Source organism: Dermacentor silvarum, chromosome 2, assembly GCF_013339745.2.
Source record: "Dermacentor silvarum isolate Dsil-2018 chromosome 2, BIME_Dsil_1.4, whole genome shotgun sequence".
NCBI classification, from domain to species: Eukaryota; Metazoa; Arthropoda; class Arachnida; order Ixodida; family Ixodidae; genus Dermacentor; species Dermacentor silvarum.
Genome location: NC_051155.1, coordinates 200,418,134 through 200,440,156, shown reverse-complemented (window position 1 = coordinate 200,440,156; position 22,023 = coordinate 200,418,134). Strand labels below are relative to the sequence as shown.

The 22,023-nt window shown below is 46.3% G+C and overlaps 1 protein-coding gene across 1 annotated transcript in view; it reads right to left on the bottom strand.

The window, feature by feature from the left end:
* Positions 1 to 238: 238 nt before the first annotated feature.
* LOC119442434 (sodium channel protein para-like) overlaps positions 239 to 22,023 on the bottom strand; it is a 216,054-nt gene continuing 194,269 nt past the window's right edge. Inside the window, exons 25-30 of the mRNA XM_049662144.1 lie at positions 18,909 to 19,172; positions 15,993 to 16,049; positions 15,296 to 15,433; positions 14,717 to 14,824; positions 11,010 to 11,280; positions 239 to 10,339 (exon numbers count right to left, since the gene is read on the bottom strand). Of these exons, the coding sequence (XP_049518101.1) occupies positions 9,237 to 10,339; positions 11,010 to 11,280; positions 14,717 to 14,824; positions 15,296 to 15,433; positions 15,993 to 16,049; positions 18,909 to 19,172 (1,941 nt within the window). The 3' untranslated portion in view covers positions 239 to 9,236. The remainder of the gene's footprint in view (positions 10,340 to 11,009; positions 11,281 to 14,716; positions 14,825 to 15,295; positions 15,434 to 15,992; positions 16,050 to 18,908; positions 19,173 to 22,023) is intronic.

Sequence of the window (22,023 nt, the reverse complement as noted above, 5' to 3'; positions counted from 1 at the left end):
GTCTTTGATCGACTTCAATTAGAAGTTGAATCACCTTCCAAGTTTTTTTTTTCGGTTTGCTCTGGGGCACACAGTATATTTGTGTAAAATCTTATTTCTGGAAATCTGTAAGAAAAAGGGTGCAGTAAGGCAGGACGTGCTGAATGAAAACTGCAAAGATCATTGGACTCTGCAGCTGAAACGGTGTCCTGCCAGTCGTCCTAATTTGTGATGCCGAGGTATATGCTGATCCACTTGACCGATCATGGCGCTTGTTGGGAAATGATCTGCTTGTCAGGGGTTTCGCTGATCTGGATAACATTGCCGAGTATCAAAAGTGCACAACTAAATAAGAAGTAGAATTCTGTTGTGATAAATTATTAAAAATTTATTCAATGATGTATTTACAGGAAATGTGGTACAAATTGTGAAGTTGAAAACATCTTACAAAGTAAGTACAAGCTTAAAAGGCTTAAGTGAGTGTTGCTTTTTTTTTCCCGTCCTTATATCCAGAGAGGTAACGGTCTTAATTGTTAGCTTTTCTCTGCTGTTTCGCTCGTAAATAAGAGGGGAGAATGAAACGGGCTTCGGAAAGGGAAGAAAAACATGCTGAGAGGAGGTCGGAGGAGGGAAAGGGAACAGTCATATTTTTTATATCTTCGTTCGGCCGTGCTATCCACGCCGTTTTCAGCTTGGATTTGTTTTACATGCCCGCTGGAAACTGTATCGATTATGAAACTATCGACGATAAACAAAAACGAAAGAATGATCCAGCGGGCTCTGTCCTTAAAGGAAATAAAAGCTACTTAAACGAACTCTCATCTGTGTTTTGCCGATTCGTAGCAGCTCTTCTTTAGACGGGAGCTTGCTCACATATTAGTCTGTCTAGTCTTCGAGCAAACAACTAGCCTGCGACACTCTAAAACAGTCGACGCTACGCTCACGACCTGACCCGAGTCGTACGGCAAACAAAACTGATCGTGGACAAAACACAACAGGTGACGAGACCACAATTCATCGGTCACTAATATCGAGAGCAATTGTCTGCTTATTGTTATTATTGTTAATTATTATTATTATTTTTTGGTTCGCAGTCAACGCGAAGGCTCTGCTTTATTTTCGTGCATTCTGGCCGATTCTAGCCTGTAGCGGATCATTCGGTCTGCCTGTGCGCATGCGTTCGCTTGGTACTCGTTCAGACGTTCTGTGTCAGCACCAAATGGAATGCAACATTGAACAAGAGAGTGTTCAGGAACGGTCCCTCTTGAGGATACGATATCATTCTTGCAGGGGACTCAGTGGCCTTGTTCACAGTCGTTCACTGTTCCGGCAAGGAACATCCCCTGGCGACCGACTAGGGGCGTGGCGAAATGCTTTGGTGGGAAAAAAAAAATTCTCGCAAGGGACTTAAGCCCGAGTTACACGAGCAAAGTTAACTGTCACTTTACAGAAATGAGTTCGCTCTGGAGAAGCAGTGTTCTAAAATCGACTAGGAAGCGGAGGAAAGCAACAGGCACTGCAAGTCCGTCAGCAGTTGTCAGGAGCATTGCAGCTTCAACATCTCATGAATGGTACTTCCGGCAGCTATAACTTTACAAACTCGCTTAACCAAAATGACATTTGCGTAGCTCCGTGTGTCAGGGACCTTTCTCGGGACGTGGTCTATAGTGACACCTTTGCTGACGTTCGGACGCACACACACACTGACAAAAGTATTGTTTCTAAGGTGGGCAGGAAAGGGCAGGGCAAGGCACGATGCGCGGACCTGCATTGGGCGTCGCGGCGAAGGGAGTTCCTGCTCTACGCTAACTATAACTACGGGAGTAATTTCAGAGAAGGTTGTCTCTTTAACATTAACATTAACGCCTTGCTTCTTTTATCACGAGGCGAAGGACAACAATCAACGAACCAACACTGAGTCCACGGCCACGTCGTTATAATGATCTGCTGACGGGGATTGCATTGGGAGTTTAAAGAGAGCGCACTCTTGTTATCATTATATTGCGCCCGTAGCACGTCACAAGAGAAACAAGAAGTGCCTACAGCGCAGGGTTGCTTCGCACACAGAAAAAGGCGCCGACCGTGCACAATGCACGGCAGTGCTTTTCTTTGGTAAGCATCGGTGCGGTACGCGCTGGTTAACGTGCTAACGTGCATATAGTAGTCAACGCGCTGGTAAACGTGCGCTATAGGAGTGATTTAACGATCAGTGGTCTTCCATAACAAATATTGCTTTATCGGACCAGAAGTAAAAGGGCAAAAGGTAAAAAGTAGCTTCCAACGTTCAACTAGGTGGCAGAAAACAAATTCACAAGACAAATACAGTGAGCAGCTACCGCTTATGAAACATGCGGACGCGCATGCCCTTTTTCGGCCATGACGGCTGCACTGCAAAGATCACTTGCATCTCTGTACTTAACAGCACCATTTGAAATACGGTTTGTCATAGCACACGCTTGTCGGGTGGCGGCGTAACTGCGTCTTCGTTGAAACGGTCACGTCTGAGCAGGCAGTAGTGCGCCGTGGAGAGTATGTAGCTCAACATCATCCCTCAACCTTTCCCAAAGAGCGCCGTGGCACAGGTAGACCGAATAGCACTCACGGTTAAGGCCAGCTGCAAATATCGTAAGCCTCCTCTCAAAATGGCAAGCAAACAAACAACTATATTCGCCCCTCATGTCACTGCTGCTTTCAACAGAGGCGCAGCGTAACGGCAGTCAACGTGCCTCGTAATAATAACTTCTCTTCAGAGCTCTGCGTACAGTAGAATTCTAAACCGTTCGTATACCGTGTAACAGTATCGCTCTCTCTATATAAGCCGAGACGGCCAACAACAACGTTGAAACCATAAGCTGCGCACGAAACGACAAACTGCTGCGAAAAACTGATCCGTCTTAGATCAAGAAAAAAAAAAAAGTACCTTCTCACTATCGACAGCGGCGATGGCGGTGGCTCCGAAAAAAACAAAAACAAAAAACAGAACTCTTCCTTTTTTTTTTATTTTACGGCAGCGCCCAGACTTGCAACGGGAAGAAACGTCGTGAGGGCGCTGGTGGTTAAACGGAAGAGGGAGATGGCGTTAGGCTGATGGAGGAGGGAGAGGAGGAGGCCGCACGTTCACGGGCTTTCCCCTCACTCCCTCTCTTTCAGAGAGAAGACAACCGAAGCACATGCACTCGCCGTTTGATCCTAAGTGTTAGTCAGAAAAAGACCCTCAACGTTCTCTAGGTCGTAGCTGCTCAGTCCTATAGCATGGAAATTCTTGTACACTACGTCTAAGCGTCCGCGTTTTTTTGCAAAAAGACGACGCATGGAGAGAGAGAGACGTTGACAGCGCGCTCGCGAGTGTGTGAGAAAAGTGGCTTACATTTTGTGCGGAACAATTTGTGTCTGAAGTCGGAGAATTAACTGTTAGCGGTCGCTGCTCTTCGTATACATACATAACTCTCTCTCTCTCTCTTTCATTTCCTTTCACGTATATAGACATCGCCCACCATTCACGGCGTTGCGCACAACCATACTTTTTTTTTCGTGTGTTTCTCACTCTCTTATTATCTCGAGCATGGTGGGCGATGCTGGTCCGAACCCATATTTCGTATCTTTCATCTCCTTTCTCTCGCTCTCTGTCTTCTTTTTTCTGGCTTTATGGCTTGCCGAAAAAAGAGTGGCTTGTATGTCTACAGGCTCTCGAAAGAACGGAACAAATGTATGAAGCATGATCTGTCCGGAAGCGCACACCTTGTCATGCATGCCGTGACGGAATGAAGCGATTTGCAGCACTTTGTTTTTTTTTCTTCTTATTCTTCTTTTGCTGAAGAAACAGCAAAACGAAAAAGCTTACAAACAGCCGAAGGGAAGGATGGTGAAATAGGTGCATGGGATGGCAACAGAGAATGTAGGTTGGGCCGGCGCGATATAGTTTTTTGGGGGGTTGGTGTAGGGGGCAAAGGGGGTAAGGGATGTAATCGGTTCTTAATAAGTGAGAAAGACACAACCATCAGCGCGCTCGAGCCAAAAGTTCACAGTATATGCCCTCGCGTTTTGCCAAAAAGTGAGAATGTGCGCCATGATAACAGGGTAACGACAATATGTGGTGGTGGCGGGTGGTTGGGGGTCCGTCGTTGCAGGCTCGAGGACGAAAAGAGAGAGGCAATGACAACAAATAAAAAAAAAGGCATGTTCCGGACGTTTTCTTGTGCATGGCATCACTTAGCCACAGCCGCGATAGAGCAGACGAAAGCAACAGCGCTTCGAGCTGGGCAAAGGGAGGTGGAAAAAAAAAAATGTTCAACAGCACGCGCGAACGCGTGTCTCTCTGTGTGTGTGTGTGAAAACAGCCTACCTATAAACGTGCCACCATTGTTTGCAGTAGCCCAACTGTATTTTTCTCTCTCTCTCTCGCTCGCTCGCTTCCTTTTCACCTTTTTTTTTTTACATTGCATTCATTCACTTGATGCACTGCGCGAGTTCTTTCGCGGTACACAAGGAGCAAAACAGAAACAGATACAATAAAATTGCAGATAGCAAAAAACGCATTGTTGCGTGTGGCAAACACTTGTCATTGCAAACGCACAAGTGCTATATATATATATGTGTTTTTTTTAAACCATGGAAGCAGTATACAACCTTCGCGATGCCGCCTCGTTAACAACACAGCAGGCGGCGAGCCCGCCGCAGTATAGAACAAAACGCAAGGGGGGGGGGGGGGGGGGCATGCTGTAGATCCCAAAACTCCCCAACTATTGAAAGTGGAGACGGGAAGTAGCGGGAAGGATGGCTAGGGAGAGGGTGGGAAGGGTTCGGGCGGGGAGGAGGGAGGTAGAGCCAGCGCCTTTACTATAGGAGGCGTTGGTAGAGCTATACCTTTCTGCCTGCCTCGGACAGTTCGCTCGGTTCTTACGTTTGATCTGCTACTCGATAAACGCGAATATGTTGAGATATATTCTTCTTTGACCTTTATAAACCGATTACATTTCCATGTGAAAGGAACGTAGGCGTTTGCTGCTTTGTTGCGTTAAAAATATTGAAATCAATAATTATTACGCTACCAAGGAATGCCTCATAACGCGGCAGCCTATGCTGGAATGTGTGCCCACTGTGTCGGAGAAAACACGGAATTCAGAGTGTAGCGCCGACGTATTTACTCAAAAGTGTAGTTTTATGATCGTTAGCGCTGTCATTGCTACACGAGAGAATGCCGCGATGTTTTGGGCACGGATGATTCTATTCCAAGCAAACGGGGCGTTTGTACCTAGCCACCTAGGTTTTACTCCATTTTTTTTTTGTGGAGGCATATTCACAGGACGGCGTTGATTTTACTTTAGTTTTGATTAATACTTTCGTGGTACTTTTGTGGACAGACACTGCCGGCACGCAAAGCCAAAGCGCCGCCTTTCATGTCGCACGCCTTGCGACTTCAATATCACAAATCACGAGACGTTTGGCTAGGAAACTATAGCGATACCTTTTAGCGTTATTTTAGAGGGTTCACGGTATCGTACGGCAAGTTAAAGGCTGCAATAGGTACCCGAAAAGCTTCGAAAGTACGCTAGTGACAATATAATTAATAGTTATGTGGATGTTTTTGGGTTCGTGCTCATCTTCGGCTTTTCTTTCATCTTTGCCGTTGAGAAGCGACTGGTGAGAACGTTGCGATCTACAAGTGCAACAAGTTGATATTCATAAGAACCGCTTTGACGGCCTCTCATAAACGGGCTGCGTCGAAATCTGCCCCTGTTACTCCTAAGGCGCATTCGACAGAGACTTCAAGTTATACAGTGCAGCTCCGCACAGCGGCTGATTTCTCCGCTGGGGCAACAAAGAGCTTCTACGACGACTAAGTATGAGTGTAAGATCGCTGCAAAGCCAGCCGCAGCATGATTAGGTCGCGTTGAAGATGATAAGGGAAAGACCTCCTGTTTTTTTCTTCCGCTTCTTGAGGATACAGCGGTAATCACAGTGCCGAGAAGCTTTTACGCTATACAGTACAAATTTGCGAATGTTGAATTGCTCTGGTCACTTGCAGGACATCATTTATGTTCTGTTAGCAAAACCGAAATAGTTTACCTATATACTGGCGGGGCTTAAGCTCGGCAGCGACTACCGAAGGCAGCGTACACTGTGTAAGCTGCTTCCTACTTTAGCCTTTCACGAGGGAAAAAGAAGAGCGAATTTCAGTCGGTTGCTGTGAGCTTAATGGCAAACATACAGAGCGCTTTTAACACTGCGCCTACTATAGTATATACTAAAGCCATTTGTTTTACATACGCCGGTTAAGTAAACGCCGACCACGGTGGAACGCGTTGCGATAACAGCGAGTCTGAAGCGGAGATAACATATATGTGCTGGGATGTCATTGGTAGAACCAGGGGAACCAGGGCAAAATTTATCTAAAACAAAAAACAAAAGCAAAAAAAAAAAAACAAAATTTAGGCCCTTGGCTGAGGCGCTGATGGCATGCCGTACGTAGATGGTACATAAATTGAATTAACCGCAGGTAACATAGGGATCGGCAACAAACTCCGCAGTGTTGAGTGAGCACGACTTGTCACCACTATACGCCTTGTTATACTGCTATACTGATTTCATTCGACCGATACGTTATTTGCGCAGGTGCAGAATGCACTGGAGGGAAATGTTGGAAACTGGGATAGCGCGCGTGAAGAGAACCATCGTAATGAACTTTTTTTTTTCTGTCAAGCAGCTCGCCCTGCGGCATAGATGTGTATTTAAACGAAAGCGTGGAGGCCCTGCCTCGTTCGAGTGCATTCTGAGCGGACGCGTGCCTGTTCATTTTCTTTCACGGGCGCGTGCGGAGACGAAGCGTGCTGACGTGCGATGTCATGAAAGAAAATAAAGTTATTTGCTACGTGTTGAGCTTTGCCCGAGAAAGACCTCGGGAAACCGAGCGAGCGAGCGGGCGGGCGCGGAGAGTAATGTCACGGCTCCCTATACGTACACGGCGAGTGAGCCACGGTCGCCACGGTCTCCGATCTATAGACTGTTGCCTGGAGATGGATGAAGAATAAGCAAGCCTTTCTTTTTCTTTCTTTCTTTTTGTTTTTTTTTTGTCAGCGCGGCTATAATGCTGGCGGCCTCAGGAGCCGCGCGAAAGCCTGGCTACGCTGGTACAGCGCGTATTGGTGATCAGCCTAGCGACGCGTCGACGGCGATGCCCGACAGCTGCTCGCGATGGCGGAATCGAAAGCCGCTCGTAGGTTGTTGGATGGTAACTCGAGATGGGCGGGAGAGAGAGGACCGGCGACCGTTACGTTCCCGGGCCGAGTTGGCGACGGCCTTCTGAAGTCTAGCGCCAATGGACGTTAAGTAGAGTATTGGTCCTTCCTTCGAGAGGTTTGAGAGAAATATATGTTTTTCTCATTTGTTCCGCTTTTCGAGACGGGGCTATACGTGTACGGTCACGGCGTGGCGCGGCTTCTTCGCTGAAAACTGATAAACATAAAGAAAAGACGACTGTATACGGTTTCAGCGCGTCTGTCATCTGTGTCGCTGGACAAGGCTTTGCGGCACGTACTCCTGGACTCTGTGGAACTAGATCCGTCCTCGCTCTCGCCGAAAAGAAACAACAAAAGAATGACGGCGTCTGCACTGCTGAAACAACGAACTCACGCTGCAGAAGTTCTGCTTGACCTACGCGCGGCTCCTGAGGCTTATATCATTGTTGCTCTCCTCAGGCATAGGCGGGTGCGGGCGAGTGCATCCCATGTCCCCGAAGCAGGCGCAGGCACAAAGGGACGGCAAGGCAGGAAATAGGGCGTGGGCTCACTCGTGCGATGTGGGAGGGGAGAGGTGAATAACGCAAAGGAACAGCTTGGCCGGCGGTGGCGGCGGCTCATGTTTGCATGCACGCTCCTGGGGTCGCCTTAGACGTCCCGATGAAAAAACTCGACAACACTTGGCTAACAACTTTGCAGGACGCGGCAACGGGACGAAAAAACGAGAGAGAGAAAAACCAGGACACTCGTTGCATGGTTGAAAGCTGATGCAGTCAATGAAAAGCAGGTATTAACCCATAAAGGCACATAGGAAATAAAATCTGTTTGTGAACGGCTTCTGGAGCAAGCCTTTCTCGCAGATATACACCTTATGTACACATGCCTTTTTTTTTTCTTGAGCGCACGCTAGCGGCGCCTGTGGGCCCGGACGTCGGCGGGAGCTCGCGGCGGGTCTCCTTGCTCTCTCTCTATTTTTTTTTATTTCCTCTCCCTCTCTCGGTCAAAGTATCAGCATGTATTAAGTAGACTATGTGTTATGTAGAGTGTTAACGGCAAAAAAGCAAACTTTGTTGTGCTGAGCATTGTATGCGTTTCCCTTAAACCCGGAGAGGAGCATTTTCCGCGACGGGAGGCCTCCCCCGATATTTTTTTTTTCGGAGCGTGCGCATAAGGTCCAAGCAGGCTCAGCCGCGGCCGGCGACGGTCCGGCCCACATCGAGCGGCCCCATCTGGCGGCGAGCGGCGTCGGTAAGGTGCACGAGGCGCACTCGCACGCTGTTGGTGGGCAGTCCCGAGGGGCCTGGCGACGGCGGCGGTAAGGAGGCCGCATCATCAGGTGTGCACGTCGTGCGGCATTTTTCAATCTTTTCTTTTTTTTTTTTTCTTGGAAGAGAGAAAGATCGCGGCGGTGGCAGCAGCGGCGGCGGCGGCGGCAGCGGCGTCAGCAGCAGTCCTCCTCTCGCGAGAGGCTGAGTCCCGGCGCGGGTGGTTGCAAGAGCAGCCCCGCGTCGTGGTCCTTGTGTGCATACATTGTTGGCGAGTGCAGCATTTTTTGCTCGCTATAGAGAGGGTCACCGGTCACCTCCAGGTGCAACTAGCGCTTCTTTTTTTTCTTTACACCACACATATATGTATAATATATATTATTTATATTTATATATATTTATATATATATTCATCTTCTTCATCTTCGTCTTAAAATTCAAAATCGCAGCAAGCATTTTTTTTTCTTTTCTGCATTGCAGAAGTGGCAGTTCCAAAGCTACGGTGCTTTTTCTCTTCGACGTTGGCCGGATGCAGTGGAGAGAAAGAGTAGACACACACACTCACAACGCGACCTGTTGCAGTAAAGTGCGCCGAAGGAAGAGAGAAAGGGTGTGCTGCTGCGTCGAGGGTATGTAGCAATTGGAGTTAATTGTAAAGTTGAGTCCCTTGAGTTAAACAATGCTAGACAGAGAAGAGCGGCGGGTTGAGGGGATCCTGGCCGCCCGCGGAGTGCGGACGGGCAGGCGTCTACTCTTGTCACACGTCCGTCGAGCGGCTGGCGACGCTGGGCGAACGCGAGTGCAGCACCACACGGTGTCCGTTGCGTGTCACGTGACCGTCACTGTCCACCACTATGGCCGTCTGCTGCTGGGCGGTGGCCGCCGTCGGAGGTTCCCCGTCGGAGGCGGCGTCGTCCCCGCCGCCGCCGCCAAGGAAACCGCCGCCCTTGTATCGGCGCCAGGCCCGCTGGATGACGCGGGCGCAGTACTCCTCGCGCTGGCGCCATAGCGTCGAACTGACCGGCTCGTAGCCCGGCCGGTCTAGGTGTATGACGGTCTCGGTGATCTCGGGTGGCTCCTCGATGGCGTGGCCCTTGCGGGCGAAGAAGTCCCGAGTGAGGGCGTCCAGAATGTCGACGCAGTACACCATGTCGTCCTTGCAGATGGGTATGTCCAGGGCGATCAGCTTGTACTTGTTGGGCTTGGGGATCTGCAGGGGCTCCTCCAGCGCATTCACAAAGTTGGTCAGGTTGGAGTAGGCCACGTACTGGGTGCCCTTGGGATCGAATTGCTGCCAGATCTCGTAGTACATGTCGTAGTCGTCGTCGGTTAGGCCCTCTTGCACGTCCTCGGTGGCCTGACTGTAGTTCTCGAGGATGACGGCGATATACATGTTTATGATGACGAGGAAGCTGATTATGAGGTACGAGACGAGGTAGGCGACCGCGATGCCCCGCTTGCCGCAGTTGCCCTCCGATTCGTCGGTGGGCCGGTTGCAGTCGTGCTCGTCCATGATGGCGGCTAGCACGCCGTCCCAGCCGGCGGACGTGCACATTTGGAACAGCAGGATCATCGACTGGCCGAAGGTCTCAAAGTTAAAGTTCTCGTCGACGCCGTAGCGGTGCTTGACGTGCATGAAGAAGGACATGCCGAAGATTGCGTAGATGAACATCACAAGGAACAGGAGCAGGCAGATGTTAAACAGCGCCGGCAACGACATGGCCAGGGCGAACAGCAGGGTCCGGATGCCCCGCGCGCCCTTGACCAGCCGCAGCACACGGCCCACTTTCACCACGCGCACCACACGGAGCAGCGTGGGTGACACGAAGTAGGTCGCGATCAGGTCCTTGAGCACCGTACCTGCGCGGGAGGCGTCTGTGGTTACACCTCTGACATTCGCGGCCAACTCGCTGACTAAGCAAGACATCAACACGAAACTCTGTCGGAGGCCAAGGATCGTCCGCTTGACTGGCGCACACAGAGTAAGCGGCCTACTTCACACAGCCGTCATCCGCATGGCAAAGGCGTCCGTCAGGCGACGTCGTCTCCTCGCCGGTTTCTCTTCAAAATAATCGACGCAGGCAACATCAAGTATCGGACAGCGACACCAGCGTCCCTTTTTTGAGGAAAAACCGACGAGGAGACACACTCTCCTAACGGATGCCTGTGCCATGTCAGTGACGGGTCGGATGACGGCTTTGTGAATCATGCCTAGCTATAGAACGGTTTGTCTTACGCATAAAGAGAAAAATAATGTTATGCTTAAACATTGGATAACCCATTTCCTGGTTTAGATACGCTAGGTACATGATATATTTCCACTCAGGCGAATTCTTGCACCGGTCTGAAAACGTAGGTGTAATCCGCCAAGGGGCATTTTCAAAACATTTTGGTCAAGACGTGCACCGAAGATGAAGCGCGTGCAACACCAACTCGTTTATGTAAATTGTAATCATGATTTCATTGCTCATTCTAATATTTACCCACAACAGGTTGTTTAATATAAGCTATAATGCCAGTGGCCCTTTACCTAGAATAGAGAGGATGACGACTACGAAGTCGAACATGTTCCATGGTTCTCGAAAGTAGTGCCAGCGCAGGGCGAAGATTTTGAGCAGGCATTCAGCTGTGAAGACAGCGATGAAGAAGATGTTGAGCCGCTCTAGGATGGACTCGTACAACCTGGATTGCTTGTAATGGTCAAGCGCCATGACCGTCATGTTAAGGGCAATGAAGATCATGATCGCCATGTCGAACATTTTGTTTGTGGTCAGGTCGAAAATCATTGCTTGGATTTTGAACTGCAAAAAGAAGAAAAGAATGCTTTGAGTGAGTATGCGAAGTCACTTGAATGATATTACCATGCAGTACAATACAATAGACCCTGCAGTAATTGTATATTAAAAAGCGCCTCTAATTCAGACTGGCTTTCTCGGATGTGAAAAGACCACGTTCTGCGTTTGCAGGCGTATTAGATAACAGAAGAAAGTTAGCAAAACGATGTGCGCAGAAAAACTGACTTGTATCCAATATTTCCTCGTTTTTCTCGCAACAGGCCTGCCGAAACTTTACCAACGGACGAACACCGGTGCTGGCGGCTCAAATTCTAGGCCCGAGGCTACAAGAAACCCATCAAATCACTTGGACGCTGGGTCACGCGGGACTAGAGGGGAACGAAAGGGCGAACGCCTTAGCTCGAGCGCTAATTAACCGAGCGGGGCAAAACCAATCGTCTTATCAATACCCTCCCTTTACCTTTGTGCCCCTGCCATCAAATTACTGCGACCGACTCGAAATCCAGCGACTCAACCGCAGGATTTATCCTCCCCCTCACAAAAATCTCAGCACTGAAGAGGCAATAGCCCTCAGACTTATCCAAACAAACACATTCCCAAACCTACACAGATACAGCAAAATATACCCACAAACATATCGCGGCATCTGCCCCTGGTGCGGCGACACACGCCCTACACTCTTTCACATCTCGTGGGGGTGCGGGGGCAAACTTCAACATTTAAAGACGCCTAACACGTCATTTGAGCGGTGGGAGGTACAGCTGACCGGCGATACCCTGGCGGGACAACAAGCTCTCGTCCAGCAAGTACGTCGAGCAGCCATGGCCAGTGGAGTCCTGGAATGAGGACACCACCCACTCGTCCTCAAGATCAACGATCTGAATGGTCTAAATAAATGTTTTTTTTTCTCTCTCTCTTGTATATTATAATTGTTTACAACTGGATGAATTTCGTTTTATGCGTAGTGGGGAGTCGAAAATTTGACTGAATATTTTAGGTTTTGCGGTGTTTACAGGGCTTAGTTAAATTTGTGCATGTGGATCATAAAACCAACCGCACTTTAATGAGACATCGCATGCAAGGGTTAAGTTTAGCAAAAAAACTTGGTGCCCTTCCCCTCTGTGAAGGACGACTAGCGAAGTTATGTGTTCTTTTAAAATGACCAAATTATATATATATATATATATATATATATATATATATGACTGCATATGTGCACTTAAAGCATCAAGAAAAAGACACTATAATCAACCTTAATCGATCTTAACCCACCTTAAGGGGAGATGCTACTCGGGAAAGCTTTTCCTTAAATATTTGTGACAGCTCAATGAAACTTTCACCATTTACAGAGTTTGAGCTGCTCTTTTGAAATCTGCTTTTAGTTTTTTGATAGCTCATTTGGTTAATGTTTTGTACACCATGCATTTTTAAAAACGATGCATTTTTATGCAAGCTTAGGCGATAACAGTGAGCACAAGAAAGCACTAAAATAGCTCATATTACTCCCTTTGAACAGTAGAATTCAATAAAGCAAAAAAGATATAGTGTAGCTTTTGTGTTTTAGTACAGAAAAAAATTCCAGCGCCGAGTTGCAGTTTTGTCATCCTCAACGAAGAAACTTTGGAAATTATCTTACTGAATATATTTGTGGAAAGCTCTGAAAGTTGTTTCTTTGAATTCAAGACATGTTAAAGCATAAGCATGCCAAATTTTATTAAGCGCAATGGCCCATACACCTGTGAACTAGTGAAGCTGAGCTTGGCTACGTCTAGCTAAGCATGGCTGGGACTACTTAAGCTTAGTCAGTAATAGATAGCCAATAAATAGCTATTCGATAATCGATCAATAATCAATAAATTCTGGAAAATGCTGGGGATGACTTGGTAGTGCTTAGCCTAGCCCAAGTATATGGCCAATACCTTGCGATAGCCAATCAATAGCCAATAAATAGCTATTCGATAATCGATCAATAATCAATAAATTCTGGAAAATGCTGGGGATGACTTGGTAGTGCTTAGCCTAGCCCAAGTATATGGTCAATACCTTGCGATAGCCAATCGATAGCCAATCAATAGCTATTCGATAATCGATCAATAGTCAATAAATTCCGGAAAATGCCGGGGATGACTTGGTTGTGCTTAGCCTAGCCCAAAAGCCAGGACTAGCTAGGTGCCAATCAGCTCGGCTGTCTCTTTAGCATTGCGCCTCCAGTGCAAGCTACGCTAGTTTTTTTTTTCTACACACCCTGTCGACTCACGCACTTTTGGTCAGAACCTAGCCATGTACAGCTTCGCTGTAAAAGTGCCAGGTCAACGGCACCACAGAACTGCAGGTAACAAAGCTGAATTTGGCATGGTACTGAGTCGAGCATGCACTGTTTAATCATTTTTGAAGCGAAGTCTTGCTTATCTAGGTGTTTCGCGGTATGTTTGCTGTCAGGTGGATGTGCAAGTTTCTTTTACAGTTTGATTCTTTCCAGTTCATTTAAATATAGCGTGTTCCAAGAACTCGGTCGGCTTTGCAGGTTGAATGCCCTTGATAACTACAGCCGTCGTACCACACGTGATGAAGAAGATGGTATCACGAACTTGTAGCAAACTAATTTTCTGGCCCTCAAAGAAATGAGTAGTGGGCGCCAAACGAATCAATCGACAAAAATTGTGTGCGGCGGAGGAAGTAAGAAAATGGTTGATGATATCTTAACAAAACCCTTCAAAATTAGGGCAACAAAGGTTGAACGCCGAGCGGGCATAGCGACCAAGTGAATCAATTCATCTAACGTGTTTCAGTCATTGGCATCCCATTCAATGGATGCCGCTGAAGATAGAAAAAAGCGGCTCCACATAGAATGCAAGTTACTATTATTTTTTGGCGACACTTACAAACAATAACATGATATGATTTGAGGATGACGCCAGCTAATTTTTGATAAATAAGAAAAATGCGAACAAGCGGCTATTGTCATGTGCGTACATATAAGTACCAACATTTTGGCATATTTCTAACAAAGCTGTACAAATTATTTAGCGTAATATTAATCCAATCGCTGTTTACGTGTTGCTCCATATCAAGTTGCACCAATATCACATACATGTACAGCTAACAAGTACAAGCGTCTGCCAATAACGGTTTTTGTGTCGGCAACGTCTTCAGCCCAAGCACTGTACCTTAAACCACTATACGTTCATTCGGTCTGCTCAAGTTAGCGAAAAGAATGCTAGAATGGTACAGCAATAATTTTGCAAACAAAATTGATTGTCTAGACAGCCATCCGTGTAAACGAGAAAATAATTCGACTAGGCATGGTCTCGGTGCTCTGACACGGAGACGGGATGTCAGCAAAGTAAGCAGTTGACTTTGTCCGTAAGACTAATGACTAGCCCTTTCTATTTATTATGAGATAAAATGCAACATAATTCAGCAAGAGGCAGCCTACGCTTACCCTAGGCCTTGGAATTGCCTTGGCTGGCTTTTTGGATCCCATTTTCTTCATGGCGTTATAGTATTTCTTTTGGTCTTCTGTCATGAACATTTCCAACGATCCTCCAGCCTAAAATATAGATCAAAAACAAAGTTAGAGTTCCACGCGTAGGGATTATTTTATTGCATCGTTAGAAAGCTAATGGACACATAGCGTTCATGCATGACATGTATCACAGCGAAATCAGAGGCTTTATGCATAATTACATTAAAAAAGTACGTCGCAGTATGGCTTTGCAAGCCTCTTCGAAAACGTTACCTCCCAGTCGTGGCTAAAATCAATAAATTGACAAAGAAAAGAAAGACAGTAGGAACACGTTTTATGAGGCAAGATCTGAGTGTTTAACCTGATAAATTCTAGATACATTGCTATTTTTGCCAAATAGAGAAAGCTATCAGAAGGTAGCTTATATGAAACATTCAAATGTATGCAACATATAAATTATGACATAGTCGAGGGCAACTAGCGTAGAAAGAAAAATGCGAAAGTGAGTATACAGAGACAAAAATGGTAAGCCGAGAGTATTTCTTTAGTACCCACCTTCTTTTTCTGTTCATTGAAATTGTCGATAATTACACCGATGAATAGATTCAAGGTGAAGAAGGAGCCGAAGATAATGAAGAATACGAAATATAGGTACATGTAGATGTTAGCCTCGTATTCTGGTTGGTCCTCTTTCTGTGTAAAGCAAGAACGGTATGCGCACAGTCAGTTTCGACATAATCAGATTTTCGTGCGCTTCATTCAGGTTGTACCAGTTCAGCTTCAAGGATTAACAAAGCCAACAGTAATGAACTTCGAAGTACATGAAAATGATCATGGAAACGATAACGATATTACATGTTCAATGACAACAAATGGAGCGTATCACAGCACATGCAAGCTGTCGTAGTACGCTGCGGATAGGAACTCGGGGAGAGAACGGTCGGCAACAATCTAGTGCCTATGATAGTTTTCATCACTTATGAACCCCATTGTAAACACGTATCGTAGAAATATGCAACAAAAATGGGGGGTGATGGACTAGGAGAATCCTGCTAGCAACCGCTCAAGTCGCAGAGGGACTTGAGCGGGTGGCAGCTATCTTTTAATTTATCCTTTAGGGTGACATTAATTGACTCCTTCACATGAAACATGTTAGTTTTGTCGTCAGCTACAGTTATGGCTCAGAGGCTAGTAGCCCGTTATAACAAATGTGAGAAACATCTAAATCACGGAATTAAAATGGATAACTCACTCCGCCCCTGGAGTCGATCGCATTGTCCATAATATCCGTCCAGCCTTTGAACGTTGCCTAAATAAAAAAAAAGTTCATATTTGTAAGTAAGGCAAGGCACATCCAAAATAAAGATTCTGAATCCATATGACGAGTTCTTATGTGTAAGCGTTGACCCGCAATTCGTAACGACTTAATCTGGTAGATACCTTACTTTGTTAGGTAATGATTGTCATTTCTGCAAAGCAGTTGTGTAAAAATTATAATTGCCCATGGTAAGCATTTTCTTTTTGTGCATAAAAATGTGTATGCATCACAACAGCTATTACGCATGCGCATATGAAGTCACTGACATCGAGGGAAAGGAAGATTTATTTTGCTAAATTATAGCGCATGTATATTATCTTTCAGCGACAGTACCACCAGTGTTGGAAATACTTTTTGACCGAAGTTGCCAGGTCGCAGGCCAAAACACTTCATCTTCAGCGAAAGGTCGCTGAGTGTGATTGTGATTTTCTCAGAATTTTGTTCTTTTATGTTTTCATTGTTCTTACACGTTTTCTTTATTATTTTTTTAAAGCTATAGCCTAAGTTACCTCTGCGTTGGCGAGTCAACGGTCGTAATGTGAAAAGGCAGAACAACGCCTGATTTCTTGAAACCGTAGTAGCTTTCGAGATTTTGCTTTGCAAAGAAAAGCAGCTGTGGTTTTCTCAGATAAATCGCCAATAGGCTCTTCTTTATGCCTTTAGAAGTACATAGTGACAAATGGAGGCGCGTTTAAGGCCTTCCTATTTGAGATAAAATAGCAAGGCCTTAAACTTAAGTGCAAGTCTCTTGAGGAGTTTTACCAGGGCATTTTACTGTCTATTGGCGTCTATAAAAGACGCCAAAAAGCCAAAGTATTGTTAATGTGACTAAAAGCCTGTTAAATTTAGCTACTTTCTCGCTAAGTTACGCTGGTACCACAGCTTGTCTAGCAGCGTAGTACAAACTGATCAAAACAACGGCCACTGTTATTTCAACGGTTCAAAATGCAAACAAAATGCACGCTAACGTTTTATTAGAATATGTCCTGAAAGATGGAAATAAATAATGTCCATAAATTTGAAAAATTGACCACAAGCTGCCCGAAGAAAGTGTGAAGTGGCTGCGGAACGCCTTTTAAAAACTGGCTGCAGTACGACCGCTTCTTGATCTACTTGGACCACTTCCCCGACATAAATAATAGAAAATCCTCTCACTATGTAGAAGTCTGGCTTTATTATAGAAACTTTTCTGGGATTGACAGCCACTTTTACGTACCACTGAAACTCTATGACGGCGCGGCTGAAAATAGACATCAGAGACATGTGCCTTCAACTGACGTGACACTAGGAGTCGCTCTTCGTATATATCCGGTTTGCTTCATTCCTCAAAGTCGCTGAGTGTCAAAGGACATTTTTGTATAGAAGCTCTCCAATGAAGAAGCCTTACATGGCATGTGCCTTTTATGCTGGATTTTCTAATTATAGACTTTGGTAATCTTTCAACAATGTTAAAATGATCAGAATCCCTGTCGTTTGGGAATACCCATTGAAAAGAACATGCATGGTGCTCAAGAACCCTATTGTTAACGGCAAATGGGAAGCCGTCGCGACGCATATGCCATCAAAAACTGCACCCAGGCCCAGTAGAACGTATAAAACAAAGGTAGCTAACAGATAACACTTGAATCACTGAAACAAGAATATCACGAATAGACAGCTGGGGCGCTATAACGTAAAATTATTCCAAACTGTTTTGATTCCAAACTCCTGACGCCAAATTTACTTAACCACCGACGCAAGCATCAGGCGGTGACCCGCAGCGTTGTCTGAACAACCCAATCAAACACTCTCCTCGTTTATAGGAGGTCACCTTTGTTCGCTTTCTAAAACAATAACATTGTCTACACTCAGCGGGTTTTCTTATCTAATTGGCTGACAAGAGGCGAGGAGCACGCTTTAGTGGAGAGGGTTTCGATGGGGCCGAGCCAGCACAGTGAAAATAGATAACCGCATGAAGAGGGTGGTGCCGGCTTCTCCGATTGGTCCGCTTCACCTTACTTAGCTTGCGGTGGCTGGTCGAAAATCGCGGCGGCGGGCAACGGAAGGATAAGAATGCCGCTAAAACGAATTCTCAGCAAGGAAGAGTTGGCAGAGCGATGTTGTATGCCTGCCGAAAGGGCTCGATAACGTTTTACTGCCATTTGGTTTATCATGCGCAAATAAATACATGCTCACCTCCAGGTGCGAGTAGCGAGGGTCTGAGCGATCGGTGGGCAGCCATCTTTTATTCCTTTCGGAACGGGGCAGTCTGTGGCTATTCAGAAAAATTTTAAGTTTTGTTCGGCATATTAATGCACTTTTTTCGCGTACACGTCACTTTGACGTGGTGAGTTTTCACGGTTTTGTGAGGTCGCGTGACAGACAGGCGAAGTGGGCGTAGCCAGAAAACATTGGACCAATAGCAGATGGCTAATGGTGAAAAGGCGTTGAATCAGGAATGATTATTTTTCTTTTGTGTGGTTTAACCATGCATAATCAGTGTGTACACGTTATATCAGATGTGGAGCTATCGCGGTTTTCGTGACGTCGCGTGACAGACAGGCGAAGTTGGGAGTGGCCCGAAAATGTTTTGACTAATCGTGGAGGCTGATTGCAGAAATAGGAATCAAAACAGTTCGGAATCATTTTACGTTATAGCGCCCCTGTTTGGAGACAAACTGATGTCATTTGTAGTGGCCAACGCATCCTGTGTTTCACACTTCTGTTCCGCCGGATGCATGACATCGACAACATAGCGGACGCACTAGCTCAGTCACTGTTCTCTGTTAAGTAGGCGTGCGAGGGCCTAGCCCAAGGAGGTTTTTCTTAAACCTCCTTAGGTCTAACATAATGAGCGGGAACACAACTGACCACTTGGAAGAGGGCCAAGTATGCGTTGAGGACGTTGTCGAAGTTGATCATGGGGTTGTCCCAAGTGTAGTTGTTGGCTTCACATGTCTTGCGGTTTGGTACGTAGGAGCTATTTAGCCGCGTGCCATTGGCGTCGACGCAGCGGTAGAACTTTCCCGCCAGCATCTGGACGCCCATGATGGAGAAGATGAGCCAAAAGATGAGGCACACTAGCAGCACGTTGAAGATGGCTGGGATGGCTTGCACCAGGGCGTTGACGACAACCTACAACCACGGCAGAGGCGAAGGGGGGGGGGGGGGGGGGGGCAAGAAGCACACCAGCGTCAGACAGGCATCCATCACGGTGAAGTGATAAAAGCGACAGAAGACGGACGTGTTCGCAACCTTCCTTCGCCTATTCATTGCTTTCTTTTTCAGTGACTAATATGTCGCGAGTTGCGAGCACTACCACGTCATGCGATCCGTTACGCCTTGTGCCGTTTTGTAACCAAAGAGAATGTGCGACCAGTGGCGTGGTTTGTCAGTGGTGACGAAAGTGAGGTATTGTTGCTTATTGTTGCATTGTTGCAAAATGATGGCTACGGCAAAAAAATATTGGCGTGCGAAGAGCACCGGGCATACAGTGAGGCTTTGTTTTCGGTTGCCAGTGTGGTGCACGCAGTGCAGCGAGACCGCTAGGCGACTATGACTTCCTGGAGCAGAAATTGTTGAAGACGTGTTCTCGACTTATTACTTTAGTGAGCGTCCTACGTTTAATACAAATTTATACCCTGCGTATGAATTTCCATACAAGGTACAATCCGAAGCCGCCTAGCTGGATTTAGCAGTGGTAACTTGCTTTATATGTGAAACAATACGCATATTGGTGGAAATGCGTCAATACATTGATCTTGCTGCGCCTTCTAGGTTATTGTTTTTTAAGATGGGGCTAGGGCGACCCATTCGATGGTAGTTGTGGTGCTTAAATTGAACTAAATCATTCGAGTGGTTGAGCACATTTGGTCAAGGATTTCTCCTATTGCAGTGATAGGAATACTGTCGCACTTTTGAGCTAATTCGTACACTTCTTGCATTCCTGTTTGAAATAGGCGCGCATTGCTTCCACTCGCTCGTTTCAGACGGCCTCGGACATACACAGGGCAAAAGCGGTTCTCCCTGTTTCGGCTGTTCGCACAGTGACGGACGCAGAGACTCCGACCATGATGACATGGTAAGTGCTCGCAAGTAAGATTAACACCTTCGTTGTTACTTGACGTTTCCGAGCTATCATAATTTTAACTGTCTTATTGGAGTGAAAAGAGTTGGAATGTGGCATAGATTATTGAAATTTTAATGCGAAAGAGCGAGGTGGTCTCTCTTTTCGTACGTGACCTTTTGCCGCAGCTCTACTGAACTGGCTAAGTTGATGAAAGTGCTAGAAACGCATGGGATCCTAGTGATTTTGCTGAATATACTTGGCGCATGAAAAAAGGAAAGTTGCAGTCCCAAGCAGTAGGCATTTAGTGTAATCAGATATAGTGCGCCACCAACAGATCATATTGTGGTCGGGCAGAGCCCTTTTCCCATTTTGAACGACGCTGAAAGGAAGCGGCTGAGAAGTGCTAGTTACAAGCGTGGCTGACAACATGTAAGCATAAGAAAGGAAAGAAAGAGTGTGTGAATTACTTATCTCTAGAATTTATTATATGTAAAAAGAAAGTTCTGCAAACATGGCGAACGCAGGAATGCAGCTTTTGTTTCACCTAGTGAAGAGGGGAATCCATACTACTTATCACGAATACTTCATTGGGTTAGCTGGCACTAACTTATACGTGCTTGTAAGCTATGCATTCTTTGTGGTTTTGAATCACTGCTTTCACAAGCTCCTCATGAGTTGCATTTTCATTCTCTTTTACAATACAAGTTGTGTCCGTAGACCTGGATATTCTTCCTATGCACATAAATTTTGACCACGAACAACGCCCTCAGGCGAATTTCGCGAGTAAGAAGTGCTCGTGAGTACGCCTGGTTGCTTTGAAAGTTATCGCTTTCTGGCAGAAGTATTCAACTGACAGTGCTTTATTTGCTTATTTGACTGTGCTGCCACTCGAGCGCTAACGACGGTCGATGCCTCTGCGGAGGCAGCCTATAGCGTGGGACGCGGTTGTTACTTATGGTTGATGACAAATTTAAGAAGCGGTTTTCGATTCGTCGGGCTTTCACTCGTTCACAAAAGGGTACACATGAACAAAATGTGACTTTTTTTAGTAGAATTAAACACATTGAGATTTTTGGGTACGCCTCCTGCGTCTACCAAAAGGACGTCCGCTCAGGAGTGTCTGCTTCTGAGCATGCGCCTCCAGGTGTGTAGACAGCCGCTATTCCTGCTTATAAATGTGCCACGTACGCTGCCACTTCCGCACGTGATTAAATTATGGGGTTTCACGTGCCAAAACTACGATCTGATTATGAGGCACGCCGTAGCGGGAGACTCCGAAAATTTGGACCACTTGGGGTTCTTTACCGTGCACCTAAATCTAAGTACATGGGTGTTTTCGCATTTCGCCCCCATAGAAATGCGGCCGCCGTGGCCGGGATTCGATCCCGCAACCTCGTGCTCAGCAGCCCAACACCATAGCCACTGAGCAACCACGGCGGGTTCCGCACGGGATAAATGCAGAGAAAGAAAGGATGTGATAAGGTACACGTGCTAATAAGTGGCTCGCTTTACCCCCAGTCACTGGCGCAGCGGAGCCTCAGCAGAATATTTAATCTCGACTGGCATGCGGTATATGCCATAACTCAAGATGCAAAATATTGAAAAAGATAATGGCTCAGAAAAACTCCGTGTCTTCCAAAATTCACAGCACTTGTCATCTGGTTTCATCTTGATTTGTTTTGTCCGCAGAATAATGACTGCCCCGCTAGTATTTACTATAATTTATTAGGATCTATGAAAACTGTATTTCCGAAGAACAAAAATTCACGTTGAGAAATGCGTGAGTAGTGACTAAGCAACAACTATGTACCACAAAGAATGCATGCACTGGCAGAAAACTAATAATAAGTTTAGGAGCTGTGTTAGTACATAAATGTATTCAGTGAACACAGTTCTACTAGAATGCTTATTGATAAG